Below are 19,606 nucleotides of genomic sequence, written 5' to 3' on the forward strand. Positions count from 1 at the left end.
ACCTATTCAGAGAGAAGACCTCTAAGAATCAGGGTGAAGGGCAGGGTCTGGGTGGGTGGTGGAGTGGGGATGGAAATGGACCAGCGCAGAGGTTACTCAGTTTACATATCAAGGTTTCCTCACACTAACCACAGCAGCTTGAACGGAGTCCCTGTGGCTGCACTGGAACACACAGGGCAGGGAGGAAACTTCCCCAGACCGATTCTGCAGCCCTCCACTGCGGCAGGAAGTTCCACAGGAACAGGGAACAGGGACCTGATCCAGAAGTCTCTCCCTGGGACCATGTTGCTGTGGCTCATTCACATTACACAATGCAAACCTGGCAATGCATATGTAAAGCAAAGAGCTTGACTAAAAACTCACATATTCAAATCGGTCCTTGCAGAGCTGAACCATCAGATGCAGAAATACAAGTCCAGCAAACCAGAGGCACCACATGACCACTTCTTCCACTGTCTGAACATTCAGCACACCAAAAATGAAAATGAACTTGTAGAAAATAAAATTCCAAAACTTGTCCTTGAGGTGCTAAAGAGAAAAATGTTTACAAAGGTGAGTACCATCAGCCCTAACCCACTGAAGAAAGTTACCATAATAAAGTCTAGCTTCTATGGAAGAAATATTCTCTGCTTAGCTTCTAACACTGTCCACAAGAAAACAGGAAGTGAAGAAAAGAAGTCCTCTGAAGACAAGTGAGACACTCAGAAGTAATCTGCAAACTTTGGATCCTAACCCTGGATCAGCTATGGAATTTTAGCCATTAAAGGGGTAGTGATCTTGGTACCTTATGTATTAACAAATTACAAACACTTAATATTTCATACACAAAGAATGCTAAAAACTATTAGTATTGTTTAATATTTCTGCTTTCTGGATTCTTAATTAATAGAAAAGATTACACTCTATTTTGTAAAACATTATTTAAACAAAAATGACCATAAAAATCATGCCTTAACATCTGTATGCATTTTTCTTGCCTACTATATACAAAATACACAATTTTTGTACACTGTCTTCCACCTCACCATACTGTGAGAAACTTGCCATTATCAGTGAACATTCTCTGAACATATCACTATACCACTGTAATGGCTACAGATGGAGAGGGAGACTTTCACTGATCATCATTCAGAAAACAATGTAATAGATATAATTACTGTATGATTTTCTATTCAGCATTATCAAATCAAAGATAAACACTTGGCAGTGTGAGCACTGCTCACTGAAATCTTTTTCTCTCTCTCTTTTTTAAAAGATTTATTTATATATTTGAAAGGCGGAATTACACAGAGGCAGGGGCAGAGAGAGAGAGAAAGATCTTGCAGAGCTGGTTCACTCCCCAAATGGCTGCAACGTGGGAGCTGGGCCGATCCAAAGCCAGAAGCTTCTTCCGGGTCTCCCATGCGGGTGTGGGGGCCCAAGGACTTGGGCCATCTTCTACTGCTTTCCCAGGCCATAGCAGAGAGCTGAATCAGAAGTGGAGCAGCCGAGTCTTGAGCCAGTGCCCATATGGGATGCCAGCACTGCAGGCAGTGGCTTTACTCACTATGCCACAGGGCCGGCCCCTGAACTCCTTTTCTAAACTGTGCACTTGCAGTTTTAAAAATCTTTACTACCCTGGGGGAACAGCGGCGGCAAAGAGATTCTATCTCTACCAGATATCAAGATATATTCTATTATCAGGATGTCTATGAGGGTGGGTGGAACCAGGTAGAATATAAAAATGGAAGCATGGTTTATTTATTTATTTAAAATATTTATTTGAAAGAGTTACAGAGAGACAAAGAAACAGAGACAGAGATCTTGCATCCATTGGTTCATTCCTAGATGGCCCCAACTGCCAGTGCTGGGCCCGACTGAAGCCAGAAACCAGGAGCTTCTTCCAGGTCTCATAGGTGGGTGGCAGGGGCCCAGGGACTTGGGCCATCTTCTGCTGCTTTCCCAGGCACATTAGCAGGGAACTGGATTGAAAGTGGAACACAGGGGGGCCGGCGCCGTGGCTCACTTGGCTAATCCTCCGCCTGTGGCACTGGCCACCCCGGGTTCTAGTCCCGGATGGGGCGCCGGGTACTAGTCCTGGTTGCTCCTCTTCCAGTCCAGCTCTCTGCTGTGGCCCGGGAAGGCAGTGGAGGATGGCCCAAGTGCTTGGGCCCCTGCACCCGCATGGGAGACCGGGAGGAAGTACCCGGCTCCTGGCTTCGGATTGGCGCAGCGCCGGCCGTAGCGGCCATTAGGGGAGTGAACCAACGGAAGGAAGACCTTTTTCTCTCTCTAACTCTGCCTGGCAAAAAAAAAAAAAAGTGGAACACATGGGACAAGAACCAGTGCCCATATGGGAAGCCAGCGCCTCAGGTGACAGCTTTACCCGCTACACCCCAACACCAGCTCCTGGAAGCATGATTTCTAAGTAGAGTTTTATATATACTTTTGAATCATGTGAACATTTCAAAAATTCAAAAAAGTAAAATTAAAACTGAAACCACCAAATGAAACAGAAGTAACTGCAGGTGGCATCTGGTCCAGAAGTTGAGACACCAGCTGGGACACCTGCATTCTGCACTGGAGTGCCGGGGCTCAAATCCAGCTCCATTCCCGATCCCAGTTCCTTGCTGATCTGCACCTTTGAAAGCAGCAGGTGACATCTCAGATAACTGGGTCCTTGACACTCCTGCGGGAGGCCTGGATTTGAGTTCCTGGCTCCACAGCTTTGGTCTGGCCCAGCCCTGGCTCTTGCAGGCATTCGGAAGCTCTCTCACAAACTTTCTCTGTCTCTGTCTCTCTCTAGTAAGTAAAATAAATAAATAAAAATTTTAAATGATGGCTTATATAAATTTAAAAAAGCAAATGGAGGTAGGCATTTGACATAGCACTTAAGACACCATGACGCAGGTCAGAGTGCCTAGTTAAGAGTTCCAACTCCGCTCGGATTCCAGTTTCCTACTAATGTGCACCCCGGGAGTCAGCAGATGACTCAAGTATTGGGTCCTTGCCAGCACGTGGAAGACCCGGATTGAATTCCGGGTTCCTGACTTCAGCCTGGCTCAGCCCCAGCTATTGTGGGTATCTGGAGAGTGAACCAGAAGAAAAAAGATTTCTAAATAAATGAATTTTTTTTAAATCTGAAATAATCGAGACTATACTATAGATCTACAACATGACTGCTCAAATACTTGCTTTGAGAAGTTAAACACACACACCATACTCTGACTGTATAATCTGTATATAGAGAACAAAATGAACTGGAAAGGAAAATCAGAGTATTCCCTAACTCTGCATACCAAAAGGGCAATGGCACACCAGTAGCAATGAGCACAGAGAGCTAATGTAGATCTTAGCTCTGATCACTCTTCAACAAAATCCACCAGGAATTCTTGGTGAATGTCTGTTCCTAGACCAGGGGCGGGGACAGTACAAGGTGAACTAAGAACATTTTGCTCCATTGCTTTGAATCATGATTGTACCACCCAGCTGCTCTGACGCTGGGAAAGTCACTTAACATTCTGGTGCTCTGGTTTCCCCATCTATAAGTTGGGTTATAAAACAAGCACGCATCTCGGAGAACGTGGGGGGAAGTTAAATAGGTTAATATATGTAATGCTTAGACAAGTGCCATAGTAGGGATCAAGTGTTTTAACAAATTAAAAAACCTTCATTCTAAAACTCCATTTAAGGTTTTAATATATGCTTCATTTCAGGTATTCACTGTCTGCCTCTAGCATTACTCTATTTCTTAAACTTACAAAGCAAACCCATGTCAATGCTAAAGAGTTCTCAATTAAATGGTTCTTAACAAATGCTACTTGTAACATGAATCATAATATAAGCCAACACAGAGCAGCATGAAAAAATATGATCTATACCCAGAAAACTCAAAGTAGGGTTGAGTAACAAGTAAGTCCAATATGATTACCTCTAAATAAAGTAAAAATCACAGAAAAACTCCAAGGTTACCTTTTCTGTTCACTTTAACCTAATAGCTAACATATTAGGGAAAATAAAATATATTGATCTGGTACTAGATCAATCCACACACAATTAGATGGTCTGCCTCTAGGCTGACCAATTCCTGGCCCACAAATCAAAAATTTGAAGAGAAAGAAGAACATTTTAAGAAGTATGAAAGGAGCTCTTGGGGCAAGCATTCGGTCTAGCTGTTAACACTACTAGGGACTCCCACGTCTCAGACCACAGCGCCTGGATTTAAATTTTCACTCTAGCTCCCAATTCTAGCTTCCCCTTAATGGGCACTTTGGGAGGTGGCAGATGATGGCTCAAGCAGTTGAGTCCCTGTCACCTAAGCAGGAAACACAGATTGAGTTACTGGCTTCTGGCTTCAGCCTAGTCCAGCCAGGGGCTGCTGCAAACATCTAAGGAGAGGAGTTCTCTTTCTCTGTCTCTGCCTTTAAAAAAAAAAAAAAAAAAAAAAGGAGCTTTCGTATCTGCAAAAGAACTCTATGTTCCACTGAACCCATCTGGGAGACCTCTGAGGTTGATATATTAGAGAAAGTGCTGAATATTCACTAACAAAAAAAAAAAAAAAAAAAAAAAAAAAAAAAAAAAACCTCTGGGAAAACAAAATAGTCCTGCTCATGACAGCATTCAAGGGCTCAACCACAGAGTAACCACAGTCCCAGCTCTAAACAGGGCCTAAGCCGATTTTTAAATGGGTATTTGAGTTGAAAAGGGTAGATAAGACTAAAACACTATGCTTTGAAAACATAGAGCAGATACTGTTGTACTTTTAACATAGTAGAATACTGTGTCTTACTGTTAGGTGGAAATAAAGTAAAATACAGTTTTGTTCTTATGGTTCATTAAAACACAGTTTTGTGGTTTTGAAGGCCAGTTCTAAATTCTTATTTTAAAACACACCACACTACACTCTACCCACTAACATCCTTGGGGAAGTGTCAATCCATAATATACTTATGGCATAATTCTTTGTTGAAAGCATCCTTTACGCATATACACATTCTGAGAGCCATGTTCAAATGTAAGAAATCTCACCTAAAATAAGAGTAAGATACCTAATGTTTTACTTGTAGAACAATGCATCTTCATTTATGCTTCCACAGGGAAAAATGTTTCAGCAAATTCCGTTAGGAAAGAACCCATATTGTAAAGTGTGATATTTATGACCCTTCAAACTTAAATCCATGTGTCTTTAAAAAGTACATCCTGGCCTAGCCATTAAGGCACTGGGTTGGGAAACATTCATCGTCTATTAGAGTGCCAGGATTTGAGTCTTAGCTCAGCTCTGAATTCCAGTTCCTGCAAAGCAGACCCTGGGAAGCAGCAGTAGTTGGGCTCAAGTAGTTGGGTTCCTGCCGCCTACATGGGAGACCTGGATTGAGTTCCAAGCTTTGGCTTGGTCCAGCCTTGGCTGTTGCGCATATTTTGAGAGTGATCCAGGGAACATTAGCTCTCTCTCTGTTTCTGTGTGTGTTTCTCAAATTAATTAATTAATAAAAGAACATTTTTAAAAAGTCATGGGGAGAGAGCTGGCATTGTGGCAAAGCAGGTTAAGCTGCCACTTGCAATTCCAGCACTCCATACTGGAGTGCCAGTCTGGGTTCGTTACTCTGCAATCCCAATCATGCTTCCTGCTAACACACCTAGAAGGTGGCAGGTGATGGTCCAAATACCTGGGCCTCTGCCACCCACGTGGGAGACTAGAATGGAGTTCCTGGTTTCTGGCTCCTGGCTTCAGCCTAGCCCAGGCTTGGCTTTTGTGGCCTTTCTAGAAGTGAAACGGGATGAAAGATCTCTCTCTCTGTCACTCTGCCTTTCAAATTAATTTTAAAAAATCATGGGAAAAGTAGCTATAAATGACAATATTGAGGGAAGCTTGGCTGCACTGAATATGTATTATAGAGCAGAAAATTTTGGTCATTGCACTGTAGTTATATAGGAAAATGTTCTTGCTTTTGGGAAATATAGTACACTGAAGTACTTAGCAGAAAGGGCTTATAATGTCCACAACTTACTTTCAAAGATGTATATATAAACAGAAAGTGAATACTAAAGCAAATGGGACAAAACATTAACAACTGTTGAATCTGGATTCACAGAGCTTGTCTCTAAGTTTGAAACTCTAACAGAGATTTTTTTAAAAAATCTGATCACAAGAATCTGTTCTTGCCCTCTGCACTTACCTGTCTCTCACTCACTCGAAGAGGGCCAAACACAATGCACTGGATGAGTTTAGCCACCAACATCAAAACACAGCAAGCAGTATTCACCAGAACCTGCACACATCAAAGGAAGGAAGTTTATTTCCTCACACAGGAAAACAAAAGCACCCCAAAACTCCCCTACTAGGAAGTCAGCCGTCATTTCCAATGACTGAGACCTTCAACCAGTGCAAGGTAACAGTCAAAGGGGCACGCTTCCATACTGGAGGTGGCGGGAACGCGGAATGGGGAGAAAAACACCAACTTACCAGTTAATCCACAGCTCCTTGTCCCAGTATGTACCCTCCAGAAGCCCACTCTACCTTTTAGTCTTAACTGAACTGCAGCTACTTTCCAGGTACATCACCTCCTACATTAAGATTCTGATAACCTTGGGGCCAGCGCTGTGGCACAGCAGGTTAAGCTGCTCCCTGTGATACCTGCCTCCCATGTGGGTGCTGGATTGAGTGTCAGCTCTTCTACTCCCTAATGTGCCTGGGAAAGCAGCAGAAGACAGCCAGAGTACTGAGGCCCTTGTACCCACGTAGCAGACCATAATGGAGTTCCAGGCTCCTGGCTTTGGCCTAGCCCAGCCCCAGCCATTGTGGCCATTTGGGGAGTGAACCAGAGAATGGAAGACCGACCTCTCTCTCTCTCTCTCTCTCTCTCTCTCTCTCTCTCTCTCTCTCTCTCTCTCTCCCTTCTTCCCTCCCTCCCTCCCTCTCCTTCTCTCTCTGTAACTCTGCCTTTCAAATAAATAAATATTTTTTAAAAATTCTGATAGCCTTGAAGAAATCATTTTAGGAACTGAAGTTATCATGAACAGTAGAATCTAACATGCAAACATCCTCCCCTGCCAAACAATTAGGAGGTAGAGGTACAGGTGGAAAGGTTGATGTCCAAAAAACAGTCACAAGACCATGAAGAATTGCTATTTTCTGTGTGTGTGTATACACATATAGATAATGTTTATAAATATTTAAGACAGCATTTAAAACATCTAACACTTATATTGTATGTGTTATATTTATATTATATATAAGCATGTATTGCCAAGGGACAATCTGCCAACCAGACAATAAACATTCTCCATGCCTGGTGTCAGCAAGGTTCTGGGGAAAACAGGAAAAAGGACAAAACCACAAGAGCTGAGAAATGAAAGGTAACCCTGGAACACCCATGCAAAACCAAGACTTTCCTTAACAGTTGGTAGGAAAACTTCCCTTACTGAAGTGTTTGAAAGACCAATATCCTCACACCTGAAAAACGAATCTCAATACTTAGAAAAACAGGAGAGAAGGCTGCTCCTGAGCAAGCGGTCCGCATGGCATATCACGTAATATTGCTGATGCAGAAATGATTCTGGAAACCGCCAGTGACTCAAAAAGGCCCAAAGGACCTTGATACACAACAGTCAAAATGACTTTTATTGAAAGCAAATGAAAACCAACTCAATGTCAAGGCTACTTCAAACTGTGATTCAGAGGAAATTGACCAATTCCTCTTCCCAAAGCAAATAACTTTTAAAAAGAAAGTGACCAAAGAGAAGAATTGAAGAAAGCAAGCTCCCTAAGATCTCTTCAAGCTCCCCTTAGTGACTTATACCATCCACCCCTTCGTAGAACACATAAGGGCAGTCCTGATTCAACACAAAAAGATGAATTTGTTTACTTCTACTCTGCCTACCTAACGGGATAAGAAAATATACAATACATTTTTAAAAGGTTGAAACAAAAATAATTCTGCTGAAAAAAGAAACTGTTTTGCTTCTTAAAGCTTTCAAATGACAGGGAAAAAAAGCCCAAACTAATTATCCAAAACATCCTATACATCTTATGTGAGACTCGCTTTATTCAATCAGTTCCAGATAACTGAGAATTCTAATTTTTAAGGTGATGAAATAGGTATCAAAAAGGCTCATCTTCAGTGCACTCTAAACCTGCCAATCACGTCAGCCATGTTAATGAAATGTCAGGAGACAAAACCACAACCCCTCATGCCACATCCCCCAGCCAAACAGGATATTTTAAATCAACCAAACAGCCCTCAGCTTAATTAAGACATAAGTTCTAAAGAAAATTATTCCCATTTTTGCATCTAGGCAAATAGATTTTTTTTTTTTTTTGACAGGCAGAGTGGACAGTGAGAGAGAGAGAGACAGAGAGAAAGGTCTTCCTTTGCCGTTGGTTCACCCTCCAATGGCAAACAGATTTTTAAAATATATGCAACACATTTAGCATTTGCCCAAGGCACCTGGGAGGTTACAAAAATGAGATCTGGACCTTGAACTCAAAGACCTTTCAGAATCTGAAAGATACAAAATCTGGCAAGTGAGCCCACAGACACCCAGAGGGGTTGCTAGGCAAATAACTAAGAAATAAAATGCAGGATCACTCAACTGTACCCAAAACAGCATTCTCACAAATCATGGGTCAGAAAGAAATTATAAATAATACATAGTTTTTGTTAAGTTAAATACTTTTAAACAAGCTTTTAAGTTCTAAAATAAAACATGCGAAGTTTATACCTTTAATTTTCCTACCAAAAAGTGAAAACCTCTCCTAATTCCATCACCCATAAACATTTCCTATCTTACCATAAACATTTAGCAATTAGCATGGCTAAGGAAAAAAAAGGTTTGAGAAAATATACTGATACTAGAAAAGTTAATTTATGTAAAAACAAAGTGGTAACCTTTCCTGAACTTTCTATGAAAGCCAAAGCTACAAAGGGCTGGAAGCAACTAAAACTTACTTCAAGATTGTGAACAATGAATTTAAAAAAAAAAAAAAATCTCAAAACTGTTGATTACTATTGATTCTATTTGTAGAAAAATGTACTAGCCGGCACCACGGCTCACTAGGCTAATCCTCCGCCTTGCAGCGCCGGCACACCGGGTTCTAGTCCCGGTCGGGGCGCCGGATTCTGTCCCGGCTGCCCCTCTTCCAGGCCAGCTCTCTGCTGTGGCCAGGGAGTGCAGTGGAGGATGGCCCAAGTACTTGGGCCCTGCACCCCATGGGAGACCAGGAGAAGCACCTGGCTCCTGCCATCAGATCAGCGCGGTGCGCCGGCTGCAGCACGCCGGCCGAGGCGGCCATTGGAGGGTGAACCAACGGCAAAGGAAGACCTTTCTCTCTGTCTCTCTCTCACTGTCCACTCTGCCTGTCCAAAAGAAAAAAAAAAAAAAAAAGAAAGAAAGAAAAGAAAAGAAAAGAAAAGAAAAGAAAAATGTACTAATTTCACAAATACTGTGTCATTCCAATAACTATGCAATAACTTCCCTACCTCTGTTGACAAAGGCTTGAAAAATTGCAAATACAGAGAGAAACTCAATCTTAACCTCACTCATTTAAAAGCAAATCCAGGGGCAGGCATTTGGTACAGTAGTTAAGGTGCTGCTTGGACATCTACACCCCATATCAGAATGCATGAGTTCAAATCCCAGCTGAGTTTCCAACCCAACAAACATCCTGCTAATGTGTACCCTGGCAATCAGCAGATGATGGCTCAAGTATATGGATCCCTGCCATACACCTGGGAAACCCAGACTGGGCTCCTGGCTCTGCTTGGCCCAGACCCTAGGTGTTGTGGGGCATCTGGGGACGAACCAGTGGGTTAGAAATATCTCTCTCCCTCTCTCTCTCCCCTCTTTTCCCGCTCCCTCTTCCCCCCCCCCCTCTCCCCTCCACCCCTTTCAAACAAGACATGATTTTTTAAACCAAAGATAAATAAATAAAAGTAAGTCCAAAGCAGATCCCTCTCAGTATCAGTAATAGTCTTCCAAGTAAACACGTTAGCCCAGACAGCGCCAAGGAACTGTAGGACAAACCTCACCTTCAACAATCCTATCAAAGCTCACTTCCAGCAAGTCTGATCTAAACCACCACTGTATTCACAGAGGAAAAAGTCAAATTACTACCTTCACTATACAGCTAATTTTCATTGTAGGCGGAAATAAAGCATTCACTGGAGCACTGTTTATAACAGCAGAAAAATGAAAAACAAATGTCCATCAGGGACACTTAGTTGAATAAACTATAAAATATCTATTCAGTGGAATACAAATGAAGTCAGTAGAACCAACTCAGCAGTTTCATGGAACCTTCAAATAACTGAAAAATCAAGATCACTTCAATTCAAGATAACTTCAAAGGGCAAGTGTGTAGCTTAGCTGTTCGACGTCTGTGTCCCATATGAGAGTCTTGATTTTGGCTACTGACTCTGGATTCCTACTAATGCATACCCTAGGAGGCAGTGGTAATGGCTCAAGTTATTGGGCTCCTGCCACTTGTGTGGAACACCTGGACTGAACTGCCTGCACCTGGCCTCAGCCCCACCTTGGGGCCACTGCCGGCATGCAGGGAGTAATAAACCAGTGTTGGGAGTGCTCTCGCAAATAAACAAAATGTTTCTTAAAAAAAAAAAAAAAAGAACTTTAAGATAACAGAAGTTCAAGATAACTCTAAGATCACTGAGAAACAACAAGGTGCAGAAATCTGATTACTATGCTGTCCTGTGTGAAAAAGGAAGAGTATGTAGACATACATGTTTGTATAACATGTAGATGTGAACTGTGCCAATGATCAATCTGTGTATTTCTTAGTCTTCTACTTAACACCAGCACTAACTATAAGAAACTGGTAAAGACCATTTCTGGTAGAAGGGAGCGGGTAGCAGGGAGGAGAGATACGTACTTCTCAATGGCTATGACTTTGGACTCTGACTTTCATATGATGAATACCCATCACCTTTTAAATGAACTTTCCTGAAGTTTGGAATCTGATAATATGTCCAGTTCTGAAACTCCACATGATTTTTCTCACCATATGATCAAAGACTGACACAAACCAAAGCTTGATGACCTAAGTCACTGTGGAGTTAGAATAACCCTCCAGGGGGTTGCTCACCCCCTTTCTTCTCACAGCAGGACCACTTCCTCCATCTCTGGTCACCTCTGGTCCCCCCTTCACCTTCAACCTCCCTTTTACATCAGAAGGAAGAGTCCAAGGATTTTTAATTTCATTGCCCTGCTCTGCAGAAGCCAGCCACGGTTCTCCCCACGCCAGCTGAACTTCACATGCTGTTGTCTGCACCTGAACACTCCCCACTGCTGGAGGCCCTTCCATCTGCCACGGCTGGATTCAAACATCCTTCATTCAAAGACTTTCCTTGAGGTCTTTCCTAGGCAGAATTTCTCTTTCCTCCAAACTCCATCATGTTTTGTTTATGCATCTATTATCACGAAATTTTGTCTTGTTATTTGTAGCATTTTGACAGTAGGGGAAACCTATGCCCTCCAGAGTACCCAGAAGGGCCCTTCTGAAAGGTTCTGAATTGAATTTGTTAATCAAAAACCTCCTGAAATGCTCAGGCCCATATTATTCTAACTTGTATTCCAACAAAAAATAAGTTTTAGAGGTTGCAATATTCTAAATAAGAGCTAGCAGGATTTGCTAACTGGCAGAAGGATCAGGTTTTGTTTTGTCTTCCTTGGCCTTGGCTGTGTTTTAGAAAAATTTCATCTGAATGCCTATGAGCAGGGCCCAGGAGCATCCTTGCTGACAAAAGCCGCCCACGTTTCCTCAATACTGGTATCTGTTGGGTAACAATGGGGAAGGCTTCTGAGACCCTACCTTCCACTCAGCTGCACAGGGACAGGCAATGAGCGATGGAGAGCACTCCTAGTGCACACGTGAAGGGTTGAGAAGGCAAGGAGGCACACAAGGACACAGGAAAATCCCACAGGAAAGATGGGAGAAAATCAGAATGAGGATCCACTGAGAACTGGAAATACTACCCAGAGGGAGGAAAAAGTGGCAAATCTGCATAAATTAATACCTCTAGGAAAAATAATTTCCACAGAAAAAGCAAAAGGCTTTCTGTAATGTTTTATGAAGAGATATTAACCTTGAAAGTTGAACCCTGGTATGGTAAGAAGAAACTTCTGGGGGGAAAAGTCATTAAACAATACTTGCAGTTGTTTAAATACAATGGTGGTTCCTTCTCAAAGGCTTACTTATATCGTAGAATGAAAAAATATATCAAAGACTACATCATAATCTTAACAGCTGGCAAAAGCACTCTTCACATCGCTTAGCTGTTTACCTGCTAACTCAAATGCAAAACCAGGCTCGAAATTAAGAGATGTGAGTTCTCTTCTCCCTCTATGGTCGGTATGACTGAGCTTCACCCAGAACTTCACCCTTCACTGCCTTCTATTAAACTCTGCTTAATTCACAGCCCCCAGAGTTCACAAATCCCACTGCTTCCTGATGAAGCACAGTGGGAATAATTAGAACCAATGAGTTGCATATCACTCTACAAACTTGGAATATTAATCTCTCCCTCGTTTCCAGCCTACTCTTTCCCCCAAATGAGAGATCTGCAGAGGCAAACAAGACTCAAGACACCATACTAAATCCAAGCGACAGACTAAATCCTGGAGCAACTTTCCTCCTTACTGTGGGGTTTACAAGAAGAGGTATTCAAGACCAAGGCGAAAGCAAAATTCTTTAGCCAAAACAACAGAACTGTTGCTCTAGCAGTCTGAAGTCATCGTTCTCGTAACCGAAACCAGCATGGACACCTTGAAATGCTGCTTATCTTGCAGGGGCAGACGAACTGGAAACCTTGCTTTAAAATGGAGCCCCCAAAAAGAGAACTTCTGAGTGAGAATGAGCGGCGTGCCTCTTCACTCTGAATGTTTGCTGCCTTCGGACATCAAAGGAAACCGTCACGAATCGTCAGGTACGAGCAGCAGGACAGGAAGCACCGTTTGTCTGAGGTTTGTTACATCAAACAGCGCCCAAAGAGGACAAGCAAAACACTAAAGGCACAAAAAGTTTTGAGGAGCGCCTCTCTCCCGACGGGAATGCACAAACACGCCCTGCGCTCGGCGTCCCCCTTCCCCGTCCCTGCCCTCCCGCTCGAGCACCGCCACGCGAGGAGGGAACGGCGCTTCAACTTCCCCGCACCGCCCAGCACGCGGGCGGGGAGCCGCGCGCCCGGCTCCGGCTCCCCTTGAACCTGCCCTTCTAGGCCTCCGGGTACCCCTCAGGGCCCCTCAGAAACCCCGACCCTACCAGTCGGCGTTTCCTTCCACCCCTTCCGGACGCCGGCACCTCAGCCCTCGGCCCCCCGTCCTCCTCCCCGGGCCAGCCATGCTTCTCAGCACCGCCCCTCCGCCTCCCCAGCCCCCTTCCTCGAACCCCCAAACTCGGCCTTGCCCCGGGGAGCCCATCACCTCCACACCCGCGGGCCAACCCTCAAACCTCACCCTTCTCCTTCCAGGGAGCCCCCCGCCGCCCGGCCCCGCCCCCCACCCACCCCCCGGGCCCGCACACGGCGGCGCGGGAGTCAGGGGACCCCTAAGCGCCGTCACGCCCCCCACGAATAATGGGTGACATGGCGGCCCCCACCCCCACCCCCAGGCCGCTCCTGCCCCGCGGGCCCGGGCAGCGTCGCTTACCCACACGAAGAGGCTGTCCGAAAGCAGGTACTGGGCCACGTCGCGGGCCCGGGGTCCCTCGGGGCCAGGCCCCGCGGGCGCGGGCGCCTTGGGCTGCAGCGAGGCCGTTAGCGGCTCCTGCTCGCCGGGCCCGGCCTCGGGCTGGCTGAGGGCGCGGTAGGCGCTGACGATGGTGCCGAGCAGGGCCAGGCCGCTGAGGCCCGTGTAGGTGCGGAGGCTGGGCCAGGGGAAGCGCTCGAGGAAGAGCAGCGGCATGGCGGCAGCGGCGGCCTCCGGACCCCAGGCCTCCCCGCGCTGTGGCCAGGCGCCTGTGGCAGCCTCACAAACGGCGCCCACGGGCTCTGGCGTCGCTGCTGCCGCTGCCACCGCCGGGCCGGGCCGGGCCGCTCCTGGCTGCTGGCGCCGCTCCGCCCAGCGCCGCTCCCGCTGCTGCCCCTGCCGGCGCGGAAGAGCCTCGGCGGGCTCGGGGCGGGCCGCCGCCCCCAGCGGGACGCGGGCGGGCCGGGCGCGGGGGCGCGGCCTTCGTCCCCCCACCCCCTGCCTCCAGCGCTCGCGCCGCCGCCTCGTGGGGGTAGGCCCGGGCTTCAGGCCCTGGGGACTGGCTCCCCGCGTCCTGCACCGACAGCCCCGCTGGGCCGGGCCGGCAGACGCAGAGGGAATCTGCTCCAGCCGGAGCCCCGGCAAGGCTCAGGCCCGCCGCTAGTGGCGTGCAGTCCTGGCCAGGCCACAGTGCCCGCGGACCGGCCACTTGCCCTGTAGTTAGCCCTGAGCACCACTGTGGGCCTAGCAGTTTAACTGGTGTCCAAATAGGGAGGTGGTGTTTGGGGTGTAAAAGATCCCCCCAAAAGAAGGAATGTTAAACAGTCTTAAGTGTTTACTAGTAGACTCTAGAAACAACCTGATTCGGCAGGAAATAAAAATGTGCAAGTGAGAATACTGACATGGTGCAACTACTTTGGAAAAAAAGTCTCCTCGCTTCCTCAAAGTTAAAAATCAGAGTGGCCATTTGACCTAGCAATTCCGAGAAATGAAAACCTTGTATCCATACAAAACTCATACAAATAACAGCACCATACTCCCGGTAACCCAAATGTGGGAACCCGGAATCTCCATCAAACAATGAATGGATAAATGTGAGAAATCAACACAGTGGAATATTATTCAAAGATGAAAATGAAAATTGATATAGGCTACAATATGCACAAATCTTGAAAGCATTCGAAATCAGAGCAGTGACACTGAAGTCCAAATACTGTGATTCCATTGATAGCAATGTCCAGAATAGGAAAATGCATAGACACAAAAGTAGGCTAATAGTTGCTTCCTGATAGGAGGCTGATAGCCAAAGGGTAATGATTTCTTTTTGAAGGGGTGTAATGTTTTAAAATTATGATGGCAAGCCAACTCTGAATAGACTAAAAATCAGTATACACCTTGAACAGTGAATTACATCTTAATATGTGACTTATATGTCTTTATAGCTGCTTACTACCCCTCCAAATGTATAAAGGAAAAAACTACCTTAAGTAGTGCCCAGCCCAGAGTGGATGCTGTTAAATATCTGTCAAATCTAAGGAACTCTCTAGAGGACTGAATTATGCTTTATGGTCTTTTTCTTGCATGTATTCTAAAAGTCTGTTCATTAGGAAAAACATTCTCAAGGTTCCCACCCACTTTGGAATTTTTCAAACACCTTGTTCCAGGTCTCCATGAAACAAGTCTGGCTCTACAGGGGTGCAAGGAGTTTACACCTTTGCTGGCGAAGCTTTTTCACACATAGCCTGGACTCAGTTTGGCTTTCCATCCACAGACATTTCACTAACATGCTAAACTTTACTGGCAAAATAAATAAAGGAAAGCTCTATTTGGGAAGGATAATAATTTCCCAGGAAGTGCTCCACTTTGCAGGTCACCACTGTAGCCACCGTCATTTTTAAACCACGCTGGCAATCCACATTCAATCCAAGCCCCAACAGTGATAGGAGTCTTCAAAAAGTTCGTGGAAAGTGTAGATTATAAAAACACTATTCATGAGTTTCAAACTTTTTTGCAGCAAAATAAACATCTTACTTCCACGTTTCCAAACGTTTTGAAGTACGCTCACATTACATACCAAAGTGGCCCTCCGCTATTAGAAAGGGGCCATTCACACCTGTCCTTAATGATCTTCAGCGCTTAGAAGCTTGCACTTGCCAAAAATTTAACATGTGAACAAGTGAAATTAACCCTACTATATAAGGTTATTTTTATCTGCATTGTAATAGAACGTAAAGCTTTGTGCCCAAGTATTTTACTAGAATAACTAGTTTTTCTTTTGTTTTCCCCCACTCCAAGATACTCTGCACATCCTTCTCCAGGACTTCTTGTGTCAGGGACCAACACATCCCATTCTACAACTTACTCTGTGGGAGGGCCCAGGGGTAGGGTGGAGGTAGGGCACACAGAAGGGACAGAAGGGAGGAATGCTGAGGTGTGCCCGGGGAAGGCTGGTTCTGCTTGGACAAGAAAAGTATCAGAGGAGTCCATGAGGAAAGCTACCCTCCACACCCCCATACTGATTGCCTTTCACTCTGGTAATGACAGAATGAACTGCTCATTATCTTTTGGGGATGGTGACCGATTTGGTTTGATTGAAAGAAAATGTTTCATTTCAGACAAAACAATCATAGCTACTAAGTCTAGCAGAGGGCGGGAAACCAACTCTTCAAGTCTGTAGAGGAAAAAACTAAGTTAATGCATATATTCTCAAGCTTTAGCTTTTCTTTCTAATTACTTTTCATAGATTTTTGGTGCCTGCTGTAAAATATGCAGGCACTATAATTTTCAGGAAATCCTTGCAATAGTTTTATCAGATTTCATTTGACTTATTCAGATGTAATGGTTGAAAAGGCTATGGCTGTATTACACATATATCCCTGTACTTTGGGTAAACTTCACTTAAGATACTGAAATTGCATTACATAGCACTACAGAGGCAGCAAGATGGTATGTTTAACAAAACACTGACTTCCCTGCAAGTTTGAAACAAAAAAAACTAAAGGAATCATACTCTTTGTAGACAAGCAAAGCGAAGTCTCCAATGACATGAACACATACTGAGTGGCAACTTCTAAATCCCAGTCTTCGTGTTCCAAATCCAGTGACCCCTTCACATGGCAGAAAGCAGAATCAGCTAAGAACACAGCCAACACACAATGGGGGAGCACAGGGGAATGTAGCACGGGTGGCCCAGTCTCAAGTAACTGTGCCACGCTCTTCCCCAGTGGCCACTACTGACACCAAGAAAGAACCAAGGATTTCTCTTGGCACATCAACCTTAGCATCCACACTCAGGACCACCCCACAACAGTCATTCTTGTTTAAATATTTTTATTGAAATGACAATAAAATGAAGAACAGGGACCATTTTAATCAAACTTTTACTTTACAAATATAAAAATATAACCAAGACTTCTGTTTCTTTTACACATTGCCTATTTAAACTTAATACCAGAGTTCTCAATCCAAACTACAAAGGATGCTGGTACACTCACGTGAATGTAGTAGCCCAAAGTTTGTTTTCAAATACATTGACGTTTTTCTCAACATAGCAGCATATCTCTATTCTTATGATACATCCCATCACTAAAATACAAAATAACCTAAACTAGCTTAATTTAGACTTACCTAGGTTTTAGTTTTTCATAGAATAAGCTTAACATGAGCTACTATTAAGTTGTGTTTTATGGCTCAAAAGTCAAAATGCAGTAATGTTTCTCATCACATACACAAAGGCATACTGCTTGAAATGAGTCCAGTTCAGCCCAAATAAATGACATAAAACAAAGGGAATGAAATAAGGGAAAGCCAAATCGTATGCTACAGAAACTGACTTGCACTATAGTCAAATACCACTAAGCCGGGGAAGGCATTTTGTCTAGAGGTTTCATTCCTGTTGATATGCACCATCTTTGGAGCTGGCGTTGTAGTATAGCAACTAAAGGCTACACCTGCGACACCAGCAGCCCATATGGGTGTGGGTACGAGTTTCAGCTGCTCCATTTCAGATCCAGCTCCCTGCTAATGCAACCTAGGACAGCACTGGAAGATGGTCCAACTCCTAGGCCCCTGTACCCACGAAGAAGCTCCTGGCTTCAGCCTGGCACAGCCCTGACCATTGCAGCCACTCGGGGAGTGAACCAGCAAATGGAAGCTCCATCTCTCCCCCTCAAACCCCAACTCTGCCTTTCAAATAAATAAAATAAATCTTTGAAAAAAGATACCTACATCTTACATCTAGAAGCAGCTGGGCTGTATCTCCTAATGCCAGCTTCCTACTGAAGCAGACACTGGGAAGTAGCAATGGTAAAATAAGTGGGTCCTGCCACTCACTTGAAACTTGGGTTGAGTTCTGGCTCCCAGCTTTACACAACCCCCTCCTTCCCTGGCTTTTGCAGGCGTTTTGAGGAGTGACTCAGCAGACAGGCGCTCTATCTCTTGGTGTCTCTCTGCCTCTCAAAAAAAAAAGTTCACAGAAAATGGAATTAAAAACTAAAATGGTATATATATGCTACAAATGTATATGATATATAAACACCACTAAGCTTTCTTTAGCAATGCAACATGGAAACCTACAAACTCTCTGAAGCAGCAGACTTAGCAATCAGCACACACTGTTCCAAACACCTTGAACTAGGAAAAACGTTAAATCTGAATAAGTCAACACAGAACAGGTACTTTAGAAAGGGCATTGTGGGCTGACTGCTGGCTAACTGCTAAATGTGAAGGACCTCTGCCTCTCCTTCTAACTGAACATGTAGGAGAACAGATAGCTGATTTGGTTCCATTTTGTCCAAATACAATGCTAACTTAATGGAGCCCTTAAATATCGGAAGCAACCGAATGCTAGTTACAAACTAAGACAATGATAAAAGCAAAAAAAGCTTTAAATATGCTGTTAATAGTACAAGTGAACATACAGAATTATCATGCCCTTTATCTACCTTTTTAAAAAAAATCATAAAGTTCTGTGTCACCTTTAGGGGAAAAAATTTACTCTTCCCCAAAGGGCTAAGTCTATCCTAAATATGACTTCTAACAATTTAGTAAAACTCTTCAGCTTCTCTCCCAGTGCTATTAAGTTTTACATCGAATGTGCACTACTTGGGGTTACTCAGGGAAAGGAACCCGGCAAATCTTATAGCTATAGAATGCAAAAGAGGGCTTCCATTTGTTGACAAACCTAGGGCATAGCAGGCACTCAAAAATACAGGTCAGTTAATCAAGGGTTCATTTTAAAACTATTCAGCATAACTGGAATGCACAACTTAAGACTGTTAGTTCTTGAAGTGTGACAAGAATTTACCATCAAGAGCTTAGTGTGAAACACGGCCCTTGTTCTCTCTTCTAACGATGTAAGAACACAGCTGTTTTGAACCCCCCTAGTTCTATTTCCATCAAGAAATGTAAAACACAGTATTAGGATCCACTTGTAACTGACAAGACAAAAAGTTTTAAAATTTTATTAATTTCACATACCGCATTCAAAGACAGATTTCTTACATCCCAAAATGAGATTTAAGGTTCGGTCAGCCTCAAAAGATTCTTCTCACCTAAGCCCCACATATGGATGAATGACTCACGACTTATATTGGGAAGAAGTGACCATGAAAGAATTTCTAGGTCAAAGCTTAAGTTACAAAGGACATGTGTGGCCTTAAATAAGATGACTGAAACACTCCTTACTGACAACACTTTATAAATCACACCAAAAAAAAAGTCCATGTCTCTCCACCCTTGCCAGGTTCCAAGAGTTAACATCTAAAGGGTGATTGCTGTAGCTTCTCACTGGGGTAGCAGGAGCAATCAAGTAGGGTGGGCTGATCAACTTGCCCCCATCTCAACCTTCTCCATCTGAAGGATTAACTGAAGGATTCAGGAATCAGAGTTTACCAGTAAAACTACTCTAAATTAGAAATATGTAAAC

At 44.2% G+C, this 19,606-nt stretch overlaps 1 protein-coding gene across 2 annotated transcripts in view; it reads right to left on the reverse strand.

The window, feature by feature from the left end:
- Nucleotides 1-14,107, reverse strand: part of AMFR (autocrine motility factor receptor) — a 44,257-nt gene extending 30,150 nt beyond the window's left edge. The window contains exons 1-3 of one of the 2 annotated variants that reach the window (XM_002711526.5): nt 13,642-14,107; nt 6,156-6,248; nt 364-528 (exon numbers count right to left, since the gene is read on the reverse strand). In XM_002711526.5, coding sequence (XP_002711572.2) covers nt 364-528; nt 6,156-6,248; nt 13,642-13,896 — 513 coding nt within the window. In that variant the 5' untranslated portion in view covers nt 13,897-14,107. Of the gene's footprint in view, nt 1-363; nt 529-6,155; nt 6,249-6,442; nt 6,465-13,641 lie in introns of those variants that run through there. The other variant, XM_051846783.2, reaches the window with a different exon arrangement.
- Nucleotides 14,108-19,606: the final 5,499 nt, after the last annotated feature.

The sequence above is a fragment of the Oryctolagus cuniculus genome, chromosome 18 (assembly GCF_964237555.1).
Source record: "Oryctolagus cuniculus chromosome 18, mOryCun1.1, whole genome shotgun sequence".
NCBI lineage: Eukaryota > Metazoa > Chordata > Mammalia > Lagomorpha > Leporidae > Oryctolagus > Oryctolagus cuniculus.